Below are 24,743 nucleotides of genomic sequence, written 5' to 3' on the forward strand. Positions count from 1 at the left end.
TTAGGGTACAGGGATGTGAGGTGTCACCTTTCCTTCGTGGAACCCCACCAGGTCCAATAAAGATAGCATACAGCCAGGGAGTCAGCCTGACTCGGGGCGGCACTGGTTTTAGACTCTCTTTATTGGGATTTGCAGTTGTGGGCTAGGCTCACTGTTCCAGGTCCATGAGGAAGTGTTCGATATCATCATAGAGGCTGTTGGTGCTAGACAGGCACAGGCCAAGACTGCTGCTGTCCAGGGAGGACACACCCTCACGCTGCACACCTTCCAGGTGTACTTTGCATACCCATGGCTCCAGCTGTGGGAGGGACATCTGTTAGGGCTCCCACCCAGCAGCCCACACCCACCTGTATTTGCCAACCCAAGCTCTACCTTCACCAGAATCAGGGTCTTCTCCTTGGGCCTCCCTGCTGACAAGTCTTGCCCAAAACCTAGATAGATGGTGTAGTGTGGTGATCCTTGCCGCCTCCGGGCCCGGAACTCTTCCAACTCTGCTAGGAGGTAGCTCTGGTGAGCACGTTAAGAAAGACTCCAGAGACCCACAAGGACAGCACCCCAGACTTCACTGACCTTGGAAGAAAGTGCTGAAGTTGAAGATTGGGGTGTGGCAGTTGCGTTCCAACAGCTGGGCTGGGGTGGAGGGGTTGGTGGAGCCCATGGGGCTGCCCACCTCCCAGTACACCTTGCATTTGCCCATGCGCAGGGCATACAGTGACGGCCCCCGCAGCTCCAGCTGAAGGCCTGGTGACACATGCTGCAGAAGTGTCTCTGTGTAGAGCAACTGCTTCTGATCCGGGAGCTCAGCAGGGCTGGGAAAAATCACCGGCTGGGGCTCTGAGTTTCTTATTGCTGAGCTCATGGGGCTATACAGGAACACGCAGCTGGAGTGTCCCACCATTGCCTGGAGCACTGTGCGACCCTTGTACATGATGGTCACATCCAGGGACCCTAGATTGCGCTCTGTGTGCAGACCAAGCTATGAGTGGTGGGTGGGGCACATTGCCCTACACCCCAGGACCCTTCCCCCTCCCACTGAGGTAGATGTGAGGGCTGAGTGGTGCAGTGTTCTGCCTGGGAGAACAGGTGTGTTCTGGGGGAGACCTGTGCAAGCACCACAGCTTTAGCCCACACCAACAGGTCCCCAGGTCCTCACCAGTCGTCAGAGTTGGGTGTTGAAGCCTGGGGCTGGGGACGGCTTCCACTGGCCATGCTGCATGAAGCTCCTCAGAAGCATGTTCTGGCTCCCGGCCTGAGGATAAGGTGAAGCTGCCTGTCCATCTTGCCCCCTCATGGTGCCCTAGCTTCCCACCCCTGTCCTTCGAGCAACCTTAGCTTTCCTCCTCTCCCTCATACAGCCTCAGGCAGATGGAGTTCTCTAGTCCAGCCCCAGCTCAGTAACAGTTCTTCCTGCCTCTCACCAGGATCCTGTGATGGGCCTGGGTCTGCCCCAGGCTCAAGTTCTAGTGGGTGGTCCTCACGGAGGCTGTGCTGTAGAACCTGAAGCAAGAGGTCCCCAGCATCAGCAGAAAACAGAGGGCTTGGAGTCTGAAGCTCAGCATTTCCTCTTGCCAGGAAGGGTCCTAGGGACATAGCCTGCAAGAGAACGCTTAGTGGTAGGCAGCTGCCCATCCCCCACACCTAGAAGGAGCGGACCGGACTGTACCTGCACAGGTAAGGCATTGCGGAGGACCACTTCTTCCCCATTTTCCATGGCTGGGCCTTCTGAAGAAAGGGGGGGGGGGGATTTGGATCTAAGATTGGCTAGTTAGGATGCTTGAGTAGTTTTAAAAAGTTCTCTTCCCCTTACCCTTTGTCCTCAGACCACCAGACATCTCACTCAGCCCAAGGCTCTGACTTAGGAGGAAATGTGCCCACCCACCCATCCACCCACATCTTGGAAGGGAAACAACTGGGCCTACAATCAGCCTTTTTTTCCAACCAGCTTTAAAAATTACAAATCCAACCATGAAGCCACCAAGACAAAGTAGTCCAAGTCCCTTCCTCCCTAGTCCGTCCCTATTTGTGACAGTCCTCACCAGTAGAGCCAAGCTCCAGGCTAAGTTCATACACTTTGTGTGGGTCAGCAGGGTCCCCCGAATTGTCTTTACGCATGATAAAGCGACGCGTGCTATTAAGTGCACAGCGGAAGTTAGTTTTCCAGCCTGCTCGTTCTGCAGCTTCAGCCTCTGGGCGTGGTAGGTTACCTCCACTAGGTGGCCACCTCCCTCTGGCCACAGCCCAGGCCTGAAGGAGAGGACAGAGAACGTGGGGTGAGGAGAGACTCCCTGCGAATTCTGAGAGATTATACCGAGGGCAGGACTAGCACCACCTTGAAGATCCGGGCGTCAGCTTCATCCAGATCCTTGCGCCCGAAATGCTTCCAGGGCACACGGAAGACTGTGTGAGCCTCATCCAGCCACCGAAGGCCCTCATACTGGCCGCTACTGACCTCACCCAGCAGCCACTCTCCGAACAGTACGCGCTGGGACCCCCTGCAAGCAGGGCAGCAACGCTAGGATCAGGGCCAAGAGCAAGGCAAACAGGACCCAACACAACCAGGGTGGCCATGTTCTCACCTCTCTGTGGCCATTGCTCCTACAAAGGCAGTCTGGGAGAATCAGAGTAGGTCCTACTCTGGGATGGGCTGCAGTCACTGCAGCAGTCAGGTATTACAAATGAGGTAAGAGTCCCTTGGGTGTCACTAAGGTAGCCACGGATAGTGTGGCCAAGTGTCACAAATGTGCTTATATGTGTTGGTCACAAGTGGGAATTTAAGTATCGCCAAGTGTGACCCAGGTGTAGGGTGTTAAGGGTCACAAATGCGGTTTGAGAACTTGTAGCCACCTAGGTTCCGAAACTGAGTGTGGATTCCTCGGCCAAGGTGGCTATGGATATGACAACAGATGTAGCGGGAGCGCACACGTGAAGTCACAGGTGTTGATCCAGCGTCCAAGCCTGGATGGACTGTCGGAGGCCGGACCCTGCAAAGACACGGCGGTAAAAGGGGGCGGGCCCGGGCCGGTAAAGCGAAACTGCATCCCGGGAAAACGAAACCTAAACAGCCGAAACAACGTGTGGGCAGCTGCGGGTTTCCCTCTTGTCTCAGTGGCTACGGGCGCAGTCCTTGACCTCCATCCTACCCTCACCCAGACGCCAACCCCACCTACAGGTCTTCCGACCGCAGATCCCGCCGTCCCTCTGCCCTCACGTGTTCCCGAGCCTCTCTGTACTACCATTCCCCCGACCGCTCGCTACTCCGTGGAGGGGACAAGAATTTCCTCCCGTGGCACTAGCTCGCTCCCTCCCCGCGTGGGATAAGGGTTCCTTCTACATACCTGGTGCCGGAGCCGCCGGGACGGTTTTATCTCAGTGAGAAGGAGGCGGCCAGTGCTTTTATAGGACCCGGGTCAGGGGCGGGGCGGAGCGCAGCAGGGTGTGGCCTAAGGGCTCCCGATGCCATTGGGTGCCCCATGCTGTGGCAACTCCACTCCACTCTCACAGGCCCTTTGTAGATTCATTGAGAGGCTGACCCTGTTTTGGACAGAGCCGGAAAGTCTCAGAGGAACAGCTCCCCAAGTGTGAGTGTGGGAAAAGTGTTTCCCTCCACACCTCCTCAGGAAAATATGGCGGGAGAAGGCAGGGGTACCTACAACGATCCCAAACAAAGTCAGCAGCTTTTTGTTTTGTTTTGTTTTGCTCTGTTTAACTGGCAGGAAAGTATCAGGAAGTGTACTCTAAAGAAGGCTACACGTTGAGAATGGTACAGATGAGAAAACTCCAGGAGGCAGTGGTGGCGCACGCCTTTAATCGCAGTACTCAGGAGGCAGAGGCAGGCTAATCTCTGAGTTTGAGGCCAGCCTGATCTGCACAGGAGTTCCAGTACAGCCAAGGCTACACAGTGAAACCCTGTATCAACACACACACACACACACACACACACACACACACACACACACACACACACGAATATCCCAAAGCCACTACTTGTAATACCATCTCAGGAGAGGTTGAGGCTTCAAGAGTGAGACCCTGTCTCAAATGTACAATTTAACCACTGTGTTGCATCCAGCCTTCATTAGAGAAGCTTCCAGCTGGGGCTGGAGAGATGGCTCCGTGGTTAAGAGCACTGGCTGCTCTTCCAGAGGTCCTGGGTTCGATTCTCAGCACCCACATGGTGGCTCATGAGATCTGGTGCCCTGTTCTGGTCTACAGGCACACATATATTCAGGCAGAACATTGTATACATGATAGATAAATAAATCTTTTTTAAGAAAGAAAGAAAGAAAGAAAGAAAGAAAGAAAGAAAGACTTCCAGCTACAATGAGCAGAATCCTGTAAGTGGCCCGAGAATGGAGAATGAGGGACGGTAGGGTGTGTATCCAGAACGAGCTGTCTCTATCACCCCCTCCAAGGCCCAGGGAACAGCTCCCTTCCCTGTTCAAATCCCAGAACCCACATGGCAGGTAACAACTGACTGTAACTCCAAAATCTGACACCTTCACACAGACATACATGTAGGCAAAACATCAATGCACATAAAATAAAATAAATTAGAAAGGAAGGAAGGCAGCAGTTGAAATACATTGTATAAACGGGTAAAGCTGCCCACTTTCTAAAAAGCATTCAACTACTGGAAGAAACAAATTAAAAATGTTTGGAAAGGAATTGGGGATGACTTTTCATGGCTGCTTTGCAGGAAGAAGCCCAGATTGTAATGTACCCTCCCCCAAGCAGACCAGAGAGCTGTGTGTAACCTCCATAGCCTCCACCTACTGACATGATCTGTAGGCCCCTGTATCTCAGGGTTTCTGTATAGGGCAGAGTGCGGTGTTCAATGCCAGAGCAGTCTTTTTATTTGTTTGGGTTTGTTCTTTTGTTTTGAAAAGGGGTTTCTCTACATAGCCTTGGCTGTCCTGGGAACTCACTCTGTAGACCGTGTTGGCCTCAGATTCACAGAGATCCGCCTGTCTCTGCTGGGATTAAACATGGATGCCACCATTCGCAGCCAGACTTTTGAACCAGGCTGTGACCCTCAGGAAGGTCCCAGAGGCCACCCTCTGCCAAATGAATGTACAATGTGGCAGGAGCCCCGTTCTGGTTCTTTCACTCGCTCAAAGGAAGCTGTCCACATCGGGCTAAGCGCTGAAGTCTCCAGCGAGGACTTCCCTCTTCCCCGCTGGCTACCGTGGGAGAGGAGCTTGGGCGCGGGGGAGGGAACATCCGGAAGCCGGCTGCTGGGTGCTCACAGCAGGTGTTTTACCCCAGCGCTCCCTCCCTCCTTCCCGCACTTAGAACGGAGTTGGGGTGGGGGCGGTTAGGAGGGATAACCCGGCTCCAGAAGAAGAGACATGAACGCTTGGGCTTTGTTGAACGACCTTCCCTGGCACTCGCTCCCGCACACCCGCCTTACGACTCCGGAATTCGAAAGTGCTGCTTTAATTTGCGGAGGAAAAGGGAATGTCTTGGAGTGGAGGTTGGGGGTGCTGCGCTAGATATAAGTGTGGTCGATATCAGCGCCAAGGTGAAGACCCTTTTTCTGGTCAGGCTCGTCATCATCGCTGCCTTCACTTTCCGTGGCGCTGGCGCTGTCCATGTCTGCTGTGGGCTCGTTGAGGACCACCACGTCAGCATCCTCTCTGATGTCCTTGCCGAACCACACGGCCTTGTAGCCACCATCCCCCTCCGGCCGCCGCTCCTTAGTCAGAATAGACTTTACGGCTGAAGGACTGTCCCCAGCCTGGACGGTTTTAGGAGACCCGGAAGCTCTGAGCTCTGGGCTAGGAGGTGCAGAGCTGGGGGGCGTGGGGCTGGAAGACATGGGGCTATGGGACCCAGAGGGCGGCTGGGAGGGCTCAGGGTCTGGCTGTGGCTGCGGGTTGGAGGTGGACGACCAGCTGGTCTTGTGGTCCGGGAGGAAGGTCAGGTTGTCATAGTTATTCTGCGGAGGAGGCACCTATGGGCGGGCGCGGTGCAGCAAGAGCAGAAGAGCAGAGGCGTTACTCCCACCAGTGCCTTCCTGACCTTCCTCCCACTACTTGGCTCCCACCCTTCTCCTGCCCCCCCCCCCACACCTGGAATCAACACATCCAACCCAGCCTACCTCTGCTTCTCTCCCAGCTGTTCCCATTCATCCCTCCATGTCCCTTTTCTGTGACTCTTCAATCCTGGGTTAGTCCCCTTTCTGCTCTGCCTAGCCCAATACCCAACACCGCACCGAGGCCCTTACCTTAGCCTTGCCTTTACAGCAGCAGTTGAACCGGTGACGGTAGTGCTTATGGATGAGGATGACCAGGCCGATGAGGGCCAGCAACAAGAGCGCACCTAGCACCCCGCCCAGCACTGCCATGTCCACCGTGGAAAATTTGTGGTCACCCATCGCACCTTCTCCTGCCAAAGAAACCAAGGCCACTTACTTTGGGGACACTCTCAAGCATCCCTTTCTAACCCGGGCCAGAATGAAGTACCACAAAAACAAAACAGGCATGGCTTGGCCCACACTCTAGAGCTGAGGTTCTGAGAATGGGTGCTACTAACTCCACCAGGCAGGAAGGCTCCTGGGGGCATGACTGCCAGCTTCTGACACACCAGGATGGCCTTCAAGGCCACCCTGTGCACAGTTGAATGTGAACTTTGCCTTGTGTGGCTTCGGCTCCAGTTTTGAATGTATGACACTTAACACAGTTTTTCAAGAACACTCGAGAAGTCTGCCTTGTAAAACTGCCTCTGGGGACCATTCCTGTGGGACACTAACCATGTCTGGCCCCTTGTGATCCTGAACACTGAAGGGCTGTGTGCGTACAGCTCAATGACCAGTATGAAAGAAAACCTTTCAGTGGAAACCTCATGTGTGTGTGCGAGTGCGTGCGCGCACGCGTGTGTGTGTGGTGTGTGCATGTGTGTGGTGTGTGTGTGCATGTTTTAAATTTATGTAGTGTGTGTGTGTTGGTGCTGCATGTCATGGTGCATGCTGTGGTCAGAGGACAACTTGCAGAAGTCAGTATCCTGCCACTACCTGTGTAGGACCCAGGGGTCCACTCAGCTTGTCTGTCAGTCAGGCCCTAGGGGTCCACTCAACTTGTCTGTCAGGCCCCAGGGGTCCGCTCAGCTTGTCTGTCAGTCAGGCCCCAGGGGTCCACTCAGCTTGTCTGTCAGTCAGGCCCCAGGGGTCCACTCAGCTTGTCTGTCAGTCAGGCCCCAGGGGTCCGCTCAGATTGTCAGGCTGCTGACCATCTTGCCAGGCCCCATCTTTTTTTTTTTTTTTTTTTTTTTTCCTGGACAGAGTTTCTCTGTAGCTTTGGTGCCTGTCCTGGAACTTACTCTTTAGACCAGGCTAGTCTCAAACTCACAGAGATCCACCTGCCTCTGCCTCCCTAGTGCTGGGATTAAAGGCGTGGGTCACCACCACTAGGCATTCAGCTGTTTTGTGTGTGTTCTGAGACTGAATTCATGTCCTCATGCTTGGAAGGTAAATATGTTATGAATGAGTCATCTCCCCAAACCTAACTTTGTGTGTGTGTGTGTGTGTGTGTGTGTGTGTGTGATTATTGTTTTGTTTTGGTTTTTAGCAGTATTGCCTCACTGTGTTGCCCAGGGTAGCTCTGAATTCCTAAGCTCAAGTAATCCACCTGCCTCAGTCTTTCCATTAGGTGGGATCACAGGCATGCATCACTATCCAGTTATAATTATCCATTATTATTATTATTATTATTATTATTATTATTGAGACAGGGTTTCTCTATATAGCTCTGGCTATCCTTGGACTCCCTCTGTAGATCAGGCTGGCCTCGAACTCAGAGATCTGCCAGTCTCTGCCTCACAACTGCTGGCATTAAAGGTGTGCACCACTACCACTGGCTCATAATTCTTTTAAAGACAGGTTCTCTGTGTATAGCTGTAGCCAGACTGGAACTCACTATATAGACCAGGCTGGCCTTGAACCTACAGCCTTTCACTACCTGTGTAGTGCTGGAATTAAAGGCATACATTAGCATACCCTGACAGCCATAAAACCGTCACTTTTATCTTGCACCTTCCTAATAGTGCCCCCACCTTAAGACCCTAAATACAGATTGTCCTGGGATTTATGCGACATACTGGCTCCAAAATCTGCCTCTGTATCCCCATACCTTCTTCAGCTCACCCTACGTGCCCCACTGGGACCATCTGTCTGGAACTAGACACAGACTTCTTGGAGGTGGTCAGTGTGGCCAGGCCTGTCTGAGTTAGGAGGGCAGTGATGGTGACTCCAGAGCAAACATGTGTGGATTACCTGAGGAGGATGGGCTCCTGCTGGACGTGGTGGCTGTCGGCTGAGAGGCTCCTGGCTTGGGGGTCTGTGTTGAACCCACACCAGGTGTGGCTGGCTGAGAAGAGGTACTTGTTCCTGTAATGGGGATCACTGGCTGAGAGGCTCCTGGCTTGGGGGTCTGCGTTGAGTCCCCTCTGGATGTGCTTGGAATGAGGGAGGTACTTGTTCTTGAAGTAGGGGCTGTTGGCTGAGAGGTTCCTGGCTTGGGGGTCTCTGTGGAGCCCCCACTGGGTGTGACTGGCTGAGAAGTGGTACTTGTACCTGTAATGGGGATCACTGGCTGAGGGGTTCCTGGCTTGGGGGTCTGTGTGGAGTCCCCACCAGGAGTGACTGTCTTGGGGGAGGTGCTGGTTCCAAGAGTAGGGATCCCCCCAGGTGTGGATGAGGTAGAGGCAGGTGGGCTTAGAGTTGTGCCTGAGGGTGGGACTGGGCCAGCACTTCCCCCAGAGCTGGTTGTGGCCGGTCCTTGAGAGGTCCCAGAGGTCGTGGGGGCTTCCAAAGTGGTGCTACTTGAAGACCCAGTTGTTCCTCCAGCTTCTGGGGGCTTGGGGGACTCTGGGGGGTGGCATGGACAGAACTTGGGTTTGCCTCTGTCACCAAATATGCCTGTTCCAGAGGAGGAGCCACCTTGCTTGGGGGCCCTCAGGCTCACCTGTGGAGGGGGCCTCTTGCTCTGACACTTGAATCTCAACGACAGTGGTGGCTGTATCGTTAGTCACAGTACTGGTAGCTTCTACCTGGGGCAGGAAAGGGGCTTGTTCCTCTCGGGTCCCTCTTTACCCCACACCTTTGGTCCCCGTATTCCCCACTCCACCTGTACATAGAAGACGTCTGTTTCTTTCATAGTCTTATTGGTCAGCATGACATCCGTGTCCATCCTGAAATCTGAGGAATTGGTGATTCGATACGTGATGTCCGAGTTGAGGTCCTGGGTGAGAATGCAGTGAGGCCTGGGCCTGGGTGTCCTACTGTCCATCCCAAGCTGCCCACACAGAGAACCAGAGTCTGGGCACACTTAGAGAGTTCGTAGGCAATCAGGAAGGGACTGCATACCAGGAAGTCTGAGTACTGAGCCTGGATCCTCAGGGTCTCAGAAGGGGAGGTCCTGTCCTTCACTGCTGTGTCAGCCTCAGAGCCAAGCACCACTGTACCATGGTACAGGCTCTGAGAGAACTGGAGTGAGTTCTCAGGGACATCACGAGCCTCCACAACGGCCTGGGTCATTGAGTAGCTAGCCATATCATCCTGATCAGCCTGGGGAGTCAGGGGAAACAGGAGTAAGCAATGGGACTTGGAGCTGGGCTGCAGCTGGGGCTCAAGGGAACACAGGAGACCCATCTGTTGTACTCACTCTGACCAGCAGGGTGAAGGTCATGGGGCTGGGGATACTTTTGCTCATCGTGAGGTTGCCAGACTTCTCGTCGATGATGAATGTGTCATTCGTGTTTCCTGGGAGAATTCGGGGTGGGGTTTGGTGTCCGGTCCCTCTGTTGTAGGGCCCAGGTGCTATAGGGCTAGCCCTCACTCACCCCTTCTAATGCTGTAGATGATGGGTTGGTTAATCGCCTGATCTCCGTCCACAGCATAGATGGGACCAGGACTCAAGATGAGGGGGGATGACTGTGGGGATAGGGATAGCCTGAGGTTGAAGGACCCCAGTTCATACTCTTTTGTTGTCCCTCAAAGCCTGGAACATGAACTGGAGCATGGGGGCAGGGGACAGTTCCTGCTTGAGACAGAGCTGCAACCACAGCAGGATTCAGGGGCAGCAAGAACTTAAGAAGGAAGACTTTGCAGCCTCCGTGTGTCCTCTGCACCATGGAGGTTACGGTAGCCTTAGCTGGCCCCCACCTGCCCAGCTGGCCCTCTGGCACCAGAGGAGACTGTCTGCTGGGCAAGGACATAGCAGTCCCTTATTAGCGTCAGCCCAGCCCCTGAAGTCCTCACACCCCAGCTGACATCACAGGGTCTGTGCTCATCACTGGTTTTTGTCTGTATGTCCCCGACCTGAGGCTGGGATAGTTAATGAATGATTATTCATCCATATTAGTTTCCAAAAAAAATTACAAAATTGCCTAAACCTCTTGGGGAGCACAGGACCACCGCTGGGTCCCTATCCTGACTTGGCTCTGGATTCAAGTTAGACTTTCTTACTCCCTATTACCAGTAGGAGCCCTGTGGGGACCACTCCACGGTACTGGGCATGGATGCAGAAGTAGCCATCTGAGAAGGAGCAAGGCAGGAACCAGGGGGTCCGTAGGTCAGCCGGAAGCACGTTTATGATCAGGGTGGCAGTGGCTGTGTGGCTGGGCTCTGTGCTTTCTGCATCCCAAGTATCCTGTAGTCACAGCCAGCCATGACAGGTCAGGCCCACAAGGACTTGGACAGGGCCTAAACCATCCAGGACTCAGGTAGCTGTGATCTGCTTACCTGTGCCAACAGCCTGAAGGTCATATCCTGATTCTTATAGAAATCCAGGGTCCGGCTCAGAGTCAGAGCAGGGTTGGTTAACCCCGCCAGAGAGAAGAAGCTGCTGGCATTCTGAGAAGGCAGAAGAGGTCACAACCTGAGCCTCTGAGGCCTGGAGGCCTCAGAAGGAAGGGGTCAGTAATACGTGGGGACAGGGGAAGCACTGACAGGAGTCACTTCCTGCAGAGTGTAATAGAGCGTGTCATCTACGTCAACATCTTTGGCCGCCAGTTCTGTCCCAGGGATGACAATTGTACCCACTCTGGTGTCCTGGGGATAGAGAAGAAGTTGATCTAGCCATGCTGTGGTTTCCGTATATATCTATCTCCTTGAAGGCAGCCCCCAGACATCCCTCTGTCCCCCTTCCTTCTCCACACTCAGAAGGCACCTGCTGTGACGCCACTGGACTCACCTCTGATACATTGTATTCCTTGGTTGTAAAGGGAAACTTTGGGGGATTGTCATTGATATCCAGGATAATCACATACACAAACAACTCTGTCACCTGCAAGAAAGTCACTAAAGTCAACCCCTGCCGAGGAGGGATGCTCGGGTGCCAGCATTCGGTCCTTTCTTCTTTATCAGTTCATTCGTTCAGTCTTTCGCTCTTTCACTCAACAGACATTTATTTGGTAGCATCCACAATGTAGTGGCCTATGGGCTCCTGTTCGAGGAGGAACTCAGACTAGAAAAACAAAACTAAACAACATTTCAGAGTGTGGCAGCCAGTGTATGGGGAGTGTGCTGAAGAGACATAAGGGCAATCCTGGGGACACAACCAGCAAAATGTCAAAGGAAGAAAGCAGCAGTCTCATAGCCCAAAAACAAGTCTTCAAAAGGATAGCAGAGAAAGGAGCCTTCAGGTTAAACTCACTGGCTGTGCCCGTCCCCCCCCCCCCGGAAAGAGACCTTCCTGGGACCCAGGAGGAGAGAGAGGTTGAGGACAGAGACCTTCCTGGGACCCAGGAGGAGAGAGAGGTTGAGGACAGAGAGGAGGAAAAGGTGTTCTTCTCCAGTGACAGATGTCAAAGCCATGGTCATTGTGTGTGTGTGTGTGTGTGTGTGTGAAGTGTATTTATGTGTTGACAGTGGAGCCCAGGATCTCAACCACACACTAGGCAGGTGCTCTACCACTAAACTATACTTAAAAATGAACTTGTAAAAAATTATTATCTATTAGAGACATGGGCTGAGATGTGTGTGGGTAACATGTCATGGTACAGGGTCGGAGTGCAGGGTGTGAGAGTTGTTCTTGGTGGGGCAGGAAGTGTGTGGAGCCTGTCATATCTGTAAGCATCCTTTAGCAAAAGGCTGAAAATGTGGTGTGGGCTGAGGGCCGAGGGCGAAGATGTCTGGGGTGGGGCAGGTGGACAGTGTGGACTAGGAGGGCGAGGCGTCCCCTGAGATGATGCGTCCATGCTGGTGTGAGCCGGCTTAAGGAGTGTCTACACTAGGCCAGTGTCTGCACAGCCTAGCCTTTCCCGCCCAGCTGGGAAATTCACTTTGAGTCCCAGTAAGAAAATGTGGAAGTTTCTATGTGAGGCTAGGCAGGGTCTGGTTATGACTCTCTGGGGACTCACTGCATGGAGAAGGGATGGAGGGGGACCAGGGACAAGAAAGTAGCAAGGGGATCCGCTAGAAGGGTCAGAGAGGCGCTCTATCGACCAAAGCCCCTGTAGGACTCAGGTAGGAAGAGCAGGGCTGACTTTAAAGGAGGCCCAGCCAACAGAGTCCCTGGGGGTGTGGGGGGGGGTGACAACAAAAGTGGGGTAAGCGGCTGGCCGGTGAAGGTGTCTCCCAGGTGAGGGGTGAGGGGCGGACTTGGGGTCTCAGGTGCTGACGCATACATGGCCCTAAGTTAGCAGCGTTTGAGTCTAGTGCTCAGGGCAGAGTCTGGGCTAAGCGAAGTGTGGGAGTGTGGGAGTGGCCAATAGAACGTTTATCCTCAGACTCCCTGGGGTGAGGTCTTGGAGGAGTGATCTTGGGGTATTCTGACAGGTCAGGGGTGGTCAGATAATGGGGTTGTCTTACCACTGTATTTCCTCTCTTGCACTCCAGGACTGCCTCCAGAAAAGAGTTTTCCTGAGGATAAAGAAGCCAGTACCCTATGAGTCACGGGGCACAATAGGAAGTACAGTGCCCTAGGCTAGGGGAGTGCGGCTAGGAAGGCCTCTACTTCTCCAGGGCCCCTGTCATCGGTGGCAAATCCTGTGTGTAGGGGGCTTCTGGCAACTGTTTCCCCCAAGGGTCTTACCCCCCAGTACCAACCAACCTCACTACCCGGGGGACATAGAGCCATTAACCCCTCCTCCTAGGGTGTCTTTTCCAGGCTAGGGGAATGGGTGCTCATGTATGTCCCCATGGGGGCACATTCCACCCTACAGACTGTACCTCATAATCTGGAGTCACGATGAGAAACAGCTTGTTGTCCACAATTTCAAATGTAGACGGAGTGGACCCGGACCCCAGGGCCACATGCAGGCCATCTGAGACCGAAATGTTCAACAGAGGCTCAGAAATACTACTGTTCTCCTTGATTTGAACAACCTGCTGGTCCACAGAGCAGACTGGAAAGTTGCAAAGGAGAAGTTGGTACAATCCACCCACTCTGCTGTCTACCCATCCCGCCCTTGCCCAGCACATACCTTGGTCCTGGGCCGAGGTCCCCAGAGGCTGGCCAAGCAGCACTAAGAGCCATGGCAGCAGCAGCGGAGGCCACAGGAGGGCCGGAGCCCCCATGGTGGCAGCTGTCAGCTGGAAGAAAGGTCCAGCTGCCTTCTTGTTCCAGGGCTGGTACAGTTCCTGCCTGGGCGACCTTCGCCCCTGCCAGGCACCGCCTCATTTTATGACCCTTTACCGATGGCCTCTACCAAGGGGGCTCCCGCTGGCCGGCGCTTAGAGGGGACACGAGGTCATGTTTCAGCCTGGACTTCTAGGAAGTTAAGCGGGGATTCAACCCACGGACATTACACGAGGTGTAAAAAGCATGAGAACCACTGGGAGTGGGGAATAGGCCTGGTAAAGTTAAGACAAGGCTGGGGCCATCGGTCTAAGGAGGCTGAGTCAGGGCTGAAGAGCTGAAGCGGGTCTGGGAGCTGAAATCATTTATAGATTTGGGGGACTGAGGCAGGACTGGGGGCTGAAGCAGCCCTTCTGGGGGTGGAACAATAGGTCTGGGGAACTGGGACAAGGCTGGGGGAGCTGGGGCAGGGCTGGGGGGGGGAGCTGGAGGGACCTAGTGCGAGGGAGCTAGTTTAGGGCTGGGGAAACTGGAAGAGGAATAGAAGGAGCTGGAGCAGGGCTGGGCAGCTGGGGACAAGGACAGGGACATGGGCTGGGCCATTGGCCTTGGGTCTACTGTAACCCGCAGCAGGATAGCCCTCATCTTGTCTCTTTCTCTTCAATGTCCTTAGCAAAATTCCCGAAGCCACATAATGTCACCTCCCTCCCCTGTTCCACTCTCAGAGCAGGAGTGTCCCAGCATGCTCCTGCCTGTGTGGGAAGCACAGCAGTTCCCCCAGGGCTGGGCCTGGCAGGGCTTGGCGGGGCCTTGGTAATAGGATGCAAATGAAACCTTCCAGCCACAGCTAGGAGCGGGACTGGGGTATGTGTGTGTGTGTGGGGGGGGGGGACCAGTATCTGTGGAAGACAGAAATCCTGGCCTCCATTAGACTTGCTCCAGTCTTTCTTGCTTCCTCCTGTCTTCCCTACAAGCCCTCAGAAATGGGGAGAGGCCTCTAGGTGGAGCCAGGAGGGTGGTAGGGGGTGCTGTGTTGAAAGGGCCCACAGAGCCCTCACCATCTGGGCCTTTGCTGCTCTGGATGCATGGAAACCTTCCTGCAGCTCCAGGCCACTGTCACGACTGAGCGATTTGTCTCCCGACAGCTGTGGTCCCACAGCTGTCTGCTGGGAGATGACGTCACTATCCAGGCTTCAGGGCTGTGCCAAGACCACATAGACACAGGTCCTTTCACTCATGAGGCACCCCTATCTGTCCTGCCTGTGCCTCCTCACCGCTCCATGCACCCTGACCACGAGGCTGGACGAGGGCTGGGATCTCTGATCCCTGGAAATTTTCCTAAGTGGACCACAGGACAGGGTGGAACACTGGGGAGTTCAACTGGGAAAAGAGGAATCCAGTTGATACCAGAGATAAGGAAGAAATGTCCAAGCTGACCTCCCAGGTTCAAAGGGCAACTGGGTGTGGTCCTAGTCATTGAATGAGGTGGCTGGACCTGTCCACACTCAGTCTTACTGAGCAGGGACTGCCTTGATTTTATCAGACATCACACACTGTGAGCTACAGACCAGGGTCTAAATTCCTTCTTTATTGATGCCAGTGACAACCAAACCCTAGCTCCAGCCAGGCTCCTGGAGACTCCCCTTCCTCCCTCATCGGGGCCGCCTGGTTGCTTCAGTCCACTCTGAAACTTCGACAGCTGGCTTTGGTCCAGGAGGCAGCCACGGAGACTGGGACCCATCCAGGGAAAGCCTAGGGAGGAGCCTGTGGAGGGAGATAGGTGGTTAGGGTACTGGGACTGACCATTAGAGCGCTCACACCCACATGGCTAGGGAATAGGAAGGATGCTTTAGGAGTCCAGCTGAGGGTGGACCTCTCACCAGTCCTGTAGGGCCTGAGTGTTCGACCACAGCAAGCAGAGCTGGTCCTCTGAGGGCTTGGACCCGGTCAGGCTGTTCTCTGGGATATTTTCTGCGTCCTGCTCACTGCCCCCCCCCCCGACCCCAAATTAGAATTAGTGGTAGCACTGGAATGTGGCAGGTTGCTGAAAGGGGACCATACTAGGCCTGCTCCATACCAGGAAAAGTCTGGAGAGTTCTAACTACGCCTGCTCACCTGCGCTTCCCCACCAGACCCTGCAGCAGGCGCTGCAGCCTGGCGCTGTCCTGCAGGCGGCTGAGCTCGCTAGTGAACGTCCCGTCTGAATGTCTTGAGATCCTGGGGAGGGGAGGGGCGAGGAGGGTCAGGGTTCGCCGTTGCAGGCATGTGGGCGTAGTTAAGTAACCCCCCCCCCAACACACACACACACACACACACACACACACACACACACACACACGCCCCGCTCACCTGGGGAGCGCCGGGAGCGCGGTGGAACCAGCGAGCAGCAGCAACAGCAACAGCGGAGGCCTGGGCAGTGGATGCTCCATGGTCCGGCTCCGTGTGTGCTGAGCAGTGCAGCTGCAGCCTGAGCCCCGCGCCCCTGCTTTATAGCTGCCCCGGCGGCAGGTGGGGGGCTCCAGCACCGCCCCGGCTCCGCGCGGCCGGCCGCGCCCCATCGATTGCGGGAAGGTCAGGGCCACCCTCACAGCTGTCGTCCGGCCACCTCCCGTCCCGTTGGCGCCCCTCAGCTGACTGGGAGGGGGAGTAGAGGGGTTAGTGCTACCAGGTAGCGAAATAGACACCTCCATCTGGGACCACGGGCAAGGAACAGGATATGGCGGTTCAGGACAGGCAGAGGGAATCACACTGCCAGGCCACTCCAGCCTCAGTGCATCTTGGCGCCAGCCCTAGACCCTGGAACACTCTTCTCAGGAAGGGACAGTAGGTGTCTTGAGAAGCCTAGGAAGGGCCAGTAGATGACTGAGGGGGGAAGGAGACCAGAGTCCGAACGCCCAGGGCAGGGGATGGGGACACGGAAGCAGAGAAACCGCCTGTAAGGGCAGACGGGCACCCGAAACAAAAATGGGAATCCTCTTAGGTCCTGAGGCTGCATTTTTGGATGGGAGCAAACATCCTATTCGTATTGGAATCAGGAAGTAAAACTGGGTTAGAATAAGAGAAAAGCAGGCCTTAGAGGTTGTAGGGGAGAGGAGAGGGGGGAGCTATGGATGGGAATTGACTTGCAAAACATCTCCATCCCTAGCATCCGGGACAAGTGGTAGGACACTTGTCTAACGTGCACCAGGGCCTCCGTTCCGCCCAGCACCAAAACCCGAACCAAATGACAATCCTTAGAATCAAATTACAAAGCTAGCAAGCTGTGATGAACTAGCTCTTGAGTAAAAGTCATGTAATGGTTTTTGTTGTTGTTGTTTTGTTTATTTGTTCTTTTTTTTTTTTTTTTTTTTTTTTTTTTTTTTTGTTTTTTTTTTTTTTTTTTTTTTTTTTTGAGACAGGGTTTCTCTGTGTAGCTTTCGTGCCTGTCCTGGAACTCACTCTGTAGACCAGGCTGGCCTCAAACTCACAGAGATCCAGCTGCCTCTGCTCAAAGGTGTAAGTCACCACACCACGGCCAGGCTTTTTTCTTTTCTTTTCTTTTTCTTTTCGTTCTTTCTTTATTTTATTGCTTGTTTGTTTGTTATGGGAATGGTTTGTTTTGTTTTGGAGGCAGAGTAAATAACCCAGGCTGCCTTTGAACTCATCATCCAGCCCACGTTGGCCTGAAACCCTCAGCAATCTTCTTGCCTTAGCCTCTCAAAAGCAGAGATTGCAGTCACCAGTCACCAAATCCAGCTCCGCTTGCATTTTGGGGGGAGGGGATCAGGTTTTGAGCTTTGGAGTTCTTTGCTTTGAATCTTTGAGACAAGGTTTATATACACCAGGCAGGCCTGGAATTTGTTACATTGTTTAGGATAGCTTTGAACTGCAGATCTTCCTGCCATATGGCTACTGTATCTCTGGAGCCCTGGTACTGCAGGTGGAAGAAGGCTGTTCTTTTGCAGTGCTAAGAATGGAATTTAAGGCTTCACACATGCTAAGGTAGCACTAGGTAAAGGAGCTCCCCGCCCCTAGCCCTCCACAGGGGGCTTTAAAAACAATTAGTGGGCTTCACATTTTTAGAGAAGTTTTCCGTTTACAGAAAAACTGAACCGAAAGTGTGGCATTCAGTTCCCCAATGCCCTCACTTACTCCCTCCACCCAGAATCCCCTTCTACTAAGAAGCGGGGAGTAGGGGGTATTATTGGCTCTGTGGTTAAGAGAGCCTGCTGCTCTTACAGACGACCTCAGTTCAGTTCCCACACCCACACAGGGTGGCACACAGGGTGGCTCTCAACTGCCTGTAACTCCAGCTGGGGCATCTGATACCTTCTAGCCTGTACGGACAGTGCGGTCCTGTTCCCCACAGACACTCCAGTGGACAGAGAAACAGAAACAGACTTTTTTTTTTTTTCTAGAGACATGGTTTCCCTGTGTAGCCCTGGTTGTCCTGGAATTCACTCTGTAGACCAGGCTGGCCTCAGCCTCAGAAATCCACCTGCCTCTGCCTCCTGAGTGCTGGGATTAAAGGTGTGTGGCACCACGGGTGGCCCAGCTATTTTAAGAAAGGGAGGGGGGACGGTGTGGCACACAGCCAGATCCCAGCACTTAGGAAACAGAAGCGGGCAGATCTTTGAGTTTGAGGTCAGTCTGATTGACAAAGTGAGTTACAGGACAGCCAGAGCTACACGGGAACACTGTTTGGAATAAACAAGGGCGGGGGACGCAGGGGCGGAACACTAGTGACACATACTTATAGCCTAGCTTTTGGGAGGCAGAGGCAGGAAGATTGCAAGCTTCAAGCCAACAAGGGCAACTTGATGAGACCCTTAAAAGTAAACAAAACACCCTGGCACTGGAGAGGTGGCTTTGTCACAGGTTCTGTGTAGCCTTGGCTGTCCTGGAACTAGCTCCATAGACTGGGCTGGCCTTAAACTCACAGAGCTCAACCTGCCTCTGCCACCACCGCCTGGCTTGAACCATGGTCAACACAGCAGTATCCTCAAGGCCTGCAGTTCTCACCAGGAGCCACTTTGGGGGCCTAACATCCTGTCGGTTTGGACAATGTAAACTGGCATGGATCCAGCTCCATAGCATCAAAGACAGCAGTGTCACAGCCCCGAGAGCTCCCCGTGGAGCCTTCTTCCTCCTGCCCCCAGACCCCTGATCTTGTCATTGACACTGGTAATAACTGCTTGTTCCAGAGTGTCCGGGCTGGCTTCTGAGTTTTAAAGATTGCGTTTGCTTATTTGTGTGGGTGGGTAGGTGGGTGGGTGCATGGAAGTCAAAGCACAGCTTGTTGGGGTTGGCTTTCTCCTTCTTCCCTGTGGGTTCCAGGGACAAGCTTGGCAGCAGGGACCTTTACCCACCGAGCTACCTTGCTAGTTCCACACTGGCTTCTGTCATTTGGCAATAATCCTCTACACCTCCTTTGAGTCTTTTCATGGCTCAGCAGCTCAATTGTTCCTAGGGCTTAGCAAATGTTCCCCTGTCTGAATGGACCAGTGTGTTAAGCCACTCACCCAGTGAAGGTCGTTTGTGTTGTTCCCAAGTTCAGGCAACTATAAATAAAGCTGTCGTAAAATTGTGTGTGTGTGTGTGTGTGTGTGTGCATGTGCAGGTGCAGGTGCATGTGTGTGTGCATGTGTGCACGCATGTGTGCATGTGTGTGGTGCATGTGTGTGCATGTGCACACGTGTGTGCATGTGTGTGGTGCATGTGTGTGCGGGTGTATGTGTGTGTGCATGTGTGCACGCATGTGTGCACGCATGTGTGCACGCATGTGTGCATGTGTGTGGTGCATGTGTGTGTGCATGTGCACACGTGTGTGCATGTGTGTGGTGCATGTGTGCGGGTGTATGTGTGTGTGCATGGGTGTGTGCTAGAGCCACAGACACAGCTCAGGGGTAGAGCGCTTTCCTGTATGCATGAGGCCGAGGTTCAATACTGAAGACTGCAGGGGGAAGAAGCATATGTCAGTCCTGACCAATGGAACCGTAGAAATTATGCTAGAATCAAATCCCTGAGTAAATAAGCAGAAGGGAGGAGACAGGTGGTTAGTGAGCAGTGACCTTCAGGAACGGGGGCGGGCAGGAGGTAGTCCTCTGCCAGCCAGCCAGTCTAATGTGCACACGGCCCCATCAGGGAGTTAGTTAGGCCAGGGGAGAGTGTAGGATAATGGTTACTAACGGCTACTACCCTGTGACAGGGGCCACCGCACACTGAGGTCAGAGGAGGGTGATGGACCACCGTACATTGAGGTCAGAGGAGGGTGACAGGGGCTACCACACAGTGAGGACAGAGGAGGGTGACAGGGCCACCACCATACACTGATATCAGAGGAGAGTTACAGGGGCCACTGCACCACTGAGGTCAGAGGAGGGTGACAGGGGCCACTGTACTCTGCGATCAGAGGAGGGTGACAGGGGCCACCGCACACTGAGGTCAGAGGAGGGTCACATAGCTGGCGGAGGCTGTGTTTAGAAAGGGCTTAAGAAAGACCCTGAGAGCTAGGCATGGTGGCATATGCTTCTAATCCCAGCACTTGGGAGGCAGAGACAGGAGGATCTCTGTGAGTCTGAGGCCAGCCTGCTCTATATAGAGAGTTCCAAGTCAGCCAGGGCTACAAGAAGGAACTCTGTCTTGAAAAACCAACTAACCAACCAGCCAGCCAGCCAGCCAGCAAACAAACAAACAAACAAACAAAAAAGCCAGTTCCTGAGAGATTGCTTTGTCAATGTCCTTTCGAGGCCAGGAGCCAAGCGAACCTCATGTGCTCTAGTTGCGTGGCAGTCGCTAGCGACGGATTACAGTGACTTGGATTTTATAAAGTTCCTGCCTGCAGGTTCCTGCGGGCTTCTCTCAATAAGCTATAACCTGTAAACTGAATAAACCATTTCCTCCCCGAGCTGTTTTCTGTCGTGGTGTTTACAGCAACACAGAGAAGGCAGCCGACCTAGTGGGACCATGTTTCAAAACCAAGCAAGCAAACAAATAAACAAACAAAACCAGAAAGAAACCTACTGTGGCCTGGCGTCGTGGTACATGATTTTAATCCCAGCATTCAGGAGACAGGCGTGTGACTTTCTGTGAGTTCTAGGCCAGCCTGGTCTATACAGAGAGCTCCAGGTCAGCCAGGGCTACATAGAGACTTTCTCAACAGAAACAAACAACAACAAAAGGGGCAAGGGATGCCTTGGATATTTTCTTCTACGTTCCTGACAGACTGACTCAATTACCAGAGGGAGTGATTAACTTCTCCAATGTTTCTGTTTCCAGGCGGCCTTTGGCAGCAGCCGATGGCAGAGCAGTCCTCAGCAGGCGCTGGAGTCTGAAGCCTGCAAGGATGAAGGGCAGAGGTGAGGTCCATGCTCCCCAAAGACCCTTGCCTAGGAAGGCACACAGATGCTCATAGAATTAGCCTCCCGGGGCAGAACAAAGACCTAGAAAAAATAACTGCTATCTCAAGGCACCCCTCAAGAAGGGCCAGGCGACCAGGTGGCCAGTGTGGTGACGCAGTACCTATAAACCCAGAGCCTGAGAGACAGAGGAAAAGATCTCTGCAAGTCCAAGACCAGCCTGGCCTATATATCCAACCTCGTGGGAAAGAGTAAAGGACAGGCTCAGTGGTGGGAACCTTGAGGGAAACTACCTATGAATGAGCTACCAAGGCTCTGTGCAGCCAAGGAAGAGAGCCCTTGGCCCTAGGCCTGGTCTTGAATTGGGCCACAGCCTCCTGCAGGTCCTGCTTGAGCATTCCAGTCTCGGCCCACACTGAGCCAGGGTACACTCTGGGCCTTGTCGTTGGACTTATCCCAGTTCAGTAGCACTGGGGGATGGTCAGTGCGGTGCCCGTGGCACAATCCCTTCATGCTGGCCGGCAGTGTCTAGTGATGTGCAAGGGCCGCACAGCCTTGAAGAGTCCACAGGTGGCAGTTACAGGTGTTGGAAACTTGCTCATCACCCGAAAACCAGCGTTCAAGTAGACTCTCTTACCAAGTTAGCTTCCCGTGTCTCCTGCAGGTAAAGACGGGCATTTCTCACGTGAGCTTACGAAGCCTCATAGTTCCCAGGCATCAACCCAGTGTCCTTCCTGAGGTCAGCAGTCCCAGGTTTGCTTCCTGTCTGCAGCTTACAGTTTGATTCTTGTCCACTTCAAAGCAGCTCAGAGCGCAGGGGGACCAAGCCCTGGTACAGAAAGTGCACAGAACGTCTGCTTCCCTACGCCCCGTTGTCAGGAAGGCCACACCTATGTTTTCCCCTGATGTTTCCTCAGTGTTCAGATGCACCAGGCTACAACGCAAGGCTGACCAGAACCTCTTTTCCTCTGGTTCAGGGTTGTGATGGGTGTATCGTTCTCTAGGGACAGGCATGATGACACCGATATATGGTGATAGTTTGTTTGTAATCTAGCAAATAAAGCTTGCCTGAAGATCAGAGTGCAGAGCTAGGGCACTAGTAACCCATAAAGGCCTGGCAGTGCTGGCACACACCTTTAATCCCAGTACTCGGGAGACAGAGGCAGATGGATCTCTGTGAGTTCAAGGCCACCCTGAGCTAGGCGCAATATTGAATCTGTCTAAAAGAGAAACAGAGCTCAAAGATCAAAGGTGGTCCCAGAAGTTGGGATCACACGTCTTTAATCCCAGCACTAGAGAGGTGGAGACAGGAGTGATATGGCTGGGCAGAGAGAGGAATATGAGGCAGAAGGAGACAGGAGCTCAGATGCAGTCTGAGGATTCAATCTGAGCATGCAGTCTGAGCTTTTGTTGGGACAGGATCGCCCCTTTCTGCCTGAGCATTGGTAAAGGTAAGAACTTTCTAGTAATTGGCTGCTCTGCTCCTCTGATCTTTCAGCATTAACCCCTATATCTGGCTTCCGTTTTTTATTATTAAGAACAATTAGAATTTTTGCTACACTGGTGTTATTCTTTTTTCATTCTTTTTTCCTTTTTTTGAGATAAGATTTTCCTGTGTAGCATTGACTGTCCTGTAGCCAGCTCTGTAGACCAGGCTGTCTTCAAGCTCAGAGATCCGCCTGCCTCTGCCTTCCAAAGTGCTGGGATTAAAGGCGTGCACCACCATTGCCTGTGTCATGCTCACCCACCATGCTAGTGACCAAATAGGGTAGATAGGCAGCTGCAAGGCCTTCATCTTCCTCCACTTGCTTACCTTGGACACCAGGACAAAGGTGATGACTGTCCTTTGTTCTCCCAGGTGCTCCAGAGGCAGACAGATTGAGTCATGTGCCCCCTGTTCATTCAGTGAAATGGGGCATGGTCCCCTGTATGGGGCCGTATGGCCAACAGTGTCCTGTTTGAGGTTTGGTTTTTCTGGAAACATTTCACCACAGAACAGATCACTAAATTGTTTGATCCGGGCCCGCCAATGTGAAGGTGACTGACACGGCTTCCCATCGATCACTCTACACGGAGTCTCTCCAGTTAGACTTACAACGTCCGTGGTCTTCTGGCGTGAGATAACGGAGGCGGGGACTCACCAGGTTGCTGACATAGCCCGTCCCGGTCTGGATAAATTACCACTCCATGGGGTTGTCACATTACACACCATCTGTATGCGCATGTGCGTATGGTGTGCAAGTATGCATGCATGTTTTCCATGTGTCTGGACACATGTGTGAGTGAGGGTGCCTGTACATATGGAAGCCCAAGACTGGTAGGAATTAACCTTGATCACACTCCGCCCCATTCATTGAGACAGAGTTTTACAGTCAAACCCAGAGCTTGCCAATGTGACTATCCTCGCTAGCGAGCTTGCTCTGCCTCTGCTCCCCATGGCTGGAATTACAGCCACTCACCTTGTCTTTAGGCAGATTCTGGGACTCTGAAGTTAAGTTCTGGTCCTCACATTTGTGCGGCAGCACTTTAACAACTTAGCCGACTCCCCAGTCCCTTTCATCCCGGGCCTCTTCCCAGCCCTCCACCCCCATTCCCCACCTCCCCACTTATTTCCGTTGTTTATCTTGTCCTAATGAGTAAGAAAATGTTTCACATTGTCCCCTCCATCCCCCACGTTGGGAATGGAGCCCAGGGTCAGGGGACTGGATGCTAGACAAGAACTCTACCAGTCAGTCACACTCCCAGCCTTAGGACTTTGAGACAGGTCTTCCTGTGCAGCCCTGGCTGCCCTAAAGCTAGTAATCCTCCTGCTGTAGCCTCCTGAATGCTGGACTCACAGGTGTGTGCCACCACACCTGGTTTAGTGTGGTAAGAGTGCAAACTGCTTTTCCTGATTCAGTTGAGATGATCAAGAGTCAAATCATGTCCATGTTTAATTAATAAAATGGGGCTTGAGTCATGTGGGGGTTTTCTTTGTTCTATTAATATGGTGTGTTATATTGGTTGTGTTTCATTTCTAGAATTCTTACAGTCCTGGGAAAAATCTTCCTGGGTCATGGTGCATGATTCTTAAAAACTGTAGTGGGGTTTTGCTGAGAAATTTTTTTTTTTGAGACAGGGTTTCTCTGTGGCTTTGGAACCTGTCCTGGAACTAGCTGTAGACCAGGCTGGTCTTGAACTCACAGAGATCCGCCTGCCTCTGCCTCCCCAGTGCTGGGATTAAAGGCATGCGCCACCATCGCCCGGCTTGCTGAGAATTTTTTAAATGACTTATTTATTTTTATTTAATGTATATGTGTGTATGTGCACCATGTGTGTTCAGGTGCCTTCAGAGCTCAAAAGAGTATGTTGGATGCCCTGGAACTGGAGTTACAGACAATTGTGAGCTGCCATGTGGGCTCTGGGCATTGAACCCAGGTCCTCTGGAAGAGCAGTCAGTGCTCTTAACTACTGAGCCTTTGCAGAGAATTTCTGCCTTTACTTTCAAAAGATTTTTTAAAAAAGAGTTTTCTTTCTGTGGTGTTATTGCTATTGAACTTTGAGAGTTTTTTGCATGTTTTGGAAAGACTTCATATTGTTCTGTTTTATTTTTCGAGATGTCACAGGTAGCCAGTGGTCCACACAGTCTCAAAGGCAAGGAAGCTGAGGGTCATGAGGGTCCTAAAAGGTGAGGAACGGGACAAACACTCAGCTGCCCCTGAGGATAGTTAAGGGTTAAGGTTGAGCTAGGTGTGGTGGGCCACTTAATTCCAGGAGGCAGAAGCAGAGACTGGGGAATCTCTGAGTTTGGTGGTAACCTGGTCTACAAAGAGAGTTCTAGAACAGCCAGGGCTACACAGAGAAATCCTGACTCAAAAAGACACGCACTCACACACACACACACACACAC

At 53.0% G+C, this 24,743-nt stretch overlaps 3 protein-coding genes across 9 annotated transcripts; all 3 read right to left on the reverse strand.

Moving 5' to 3' along the window:
* Nucleotides 1-103: 103 nt before the first annotated feature.
* On the reverse strand, nt 104-3,451 carry Irf7 (interferon regulatory factor 7). 4 transcript variants are annotated; one of them, XM_050136860.1, is made up of 10 exons: nt 3,336-3,451; nt 2,577-2,981; nt 2,330-2,492; nt 2,037-2,244; nt 1,664-1,719; nt 1,419-1,497; nt 1,154-1,249; nt 571-960; nt 373-491; nt 104-298 (listed from the first exon to the last, which is right to left on the reverse strand). In XM_050136860.1, exons 2-10 carry the CDS (start codon nt 2,588-2,590, stop codon nt 149-151), a joined length of 1,275 nt encoding a protein of 424 aa, XP_049992817.1. In that variant the 5' UTR covers nt 2,591-2,981; nt 3,336-3,451; the 3' UTR covers nt 104-148. The 4 variants fall into 4 exon arrangements, with proteins under 4 accessions (XP_049992817.1, XP_049992815.1, XP_049992816.1 ...); XM_050136858.1 differs by having other exon boundaries at nt 1,419-1,593; XM_050136859.1 differs by having other exon boundaries at nt 1,664-1,722.
* Nucleotides 3,452-5,413: 1,962 nt separating this feature from the next.
* Nucleotides 5,414-13,573, reverse strand: Cdhr5 (cadherin related family member 5). 3 transcript variants are annotated; one of them, XM_050137787.1, is made up of 15 exons: nt 13,423-13,573; nt 13,169-13,344; nt 12,809-12,859; nt 11,190-11,282; nt 10,946-11,047; nt 10,739-10,849; nt 10,473-10,646; nt 9,838-9,928; nt 9,660-9,757; nt 9,362-9,562; nt 9,123-9,236; nt 8,961-9,045; nt 8,270-8,383; nt 6,227-6,387; nt 5,414-5,953 (listed from the first exon to the last, which is right to left on the reverse strand). In XM_050137787.1, exons 1-15 carry the CDS (start codon nt 13,514-13,516, stop codon nt 5,489-5,491), a joined length of 2,130 nt encoding a protein of 709 aa, XP_049993744.1. In that variant the 5' UTR covers nt 13,517-13,573; the 3' UTR covers nt 5,414-5,488. The 3 variants fall into 3 exon arrangements, with proteins under 3 accessions (XP_049993744.1, XP_049993743.1, XP_049993742.1); XM_050137786.1 differs by having other exon boundaries at nt 8,270-8,569; XM_050137785.1 differs by having other exon boundaries at nt 8,270-8,863.
* A 1,517-nt stretch (nt 13,574-15,090) lies between these two features.
* Nucleotides 15,091-16,396, reverse strand: Sct (secretin). Of its 2 annotated transcripts, XM_050137625.1 has the most exons (4): nt 15,867-16,396; nt 15,633-15,734; nt 15,398-15,502; nt 15,091-15,281 (listed from the first exon to the last, which is right to left on the reverse strand). In XM_050137625.1, the coding sequence occupies exons 1-4, from the start codon at nt 16,205-16,207 to the stop codon at nt 15,170-15,172; spliced, it is 660 nt and encodes a 219-aa protein (XP_049993582.1). In that variant the 5' UTR covers nt 16,208-16,396; the 3' UTR covers nt 15,091-15,169. The 2 variants fall into 2 exon arrangements, with proteins under 2 accessions (XP_049993582.1, XP_049993583.1); XM_050137626.1 differs by lacking the exon at nt 15,398-15,502.
* Nucleotides 16,397-24,743: the final 8,347 nt, after the last annotated feature.

Source organism: Alexandromys fortis, unplaced genomic scaffold, assembly GCF_014885135.2.
Source record: "Alexandromys fortis isolate MF-2015 unplaced genomic scaffold, M_Fortis_MF-2015_v1.1 scaffold_3, whole genome shotgun sequence".
NCBI lineage: Eukaryota > Metazoa > Chordata > Mammalia > Rodentia > Cricetidae > Alexandromys > Alexandromys fortis.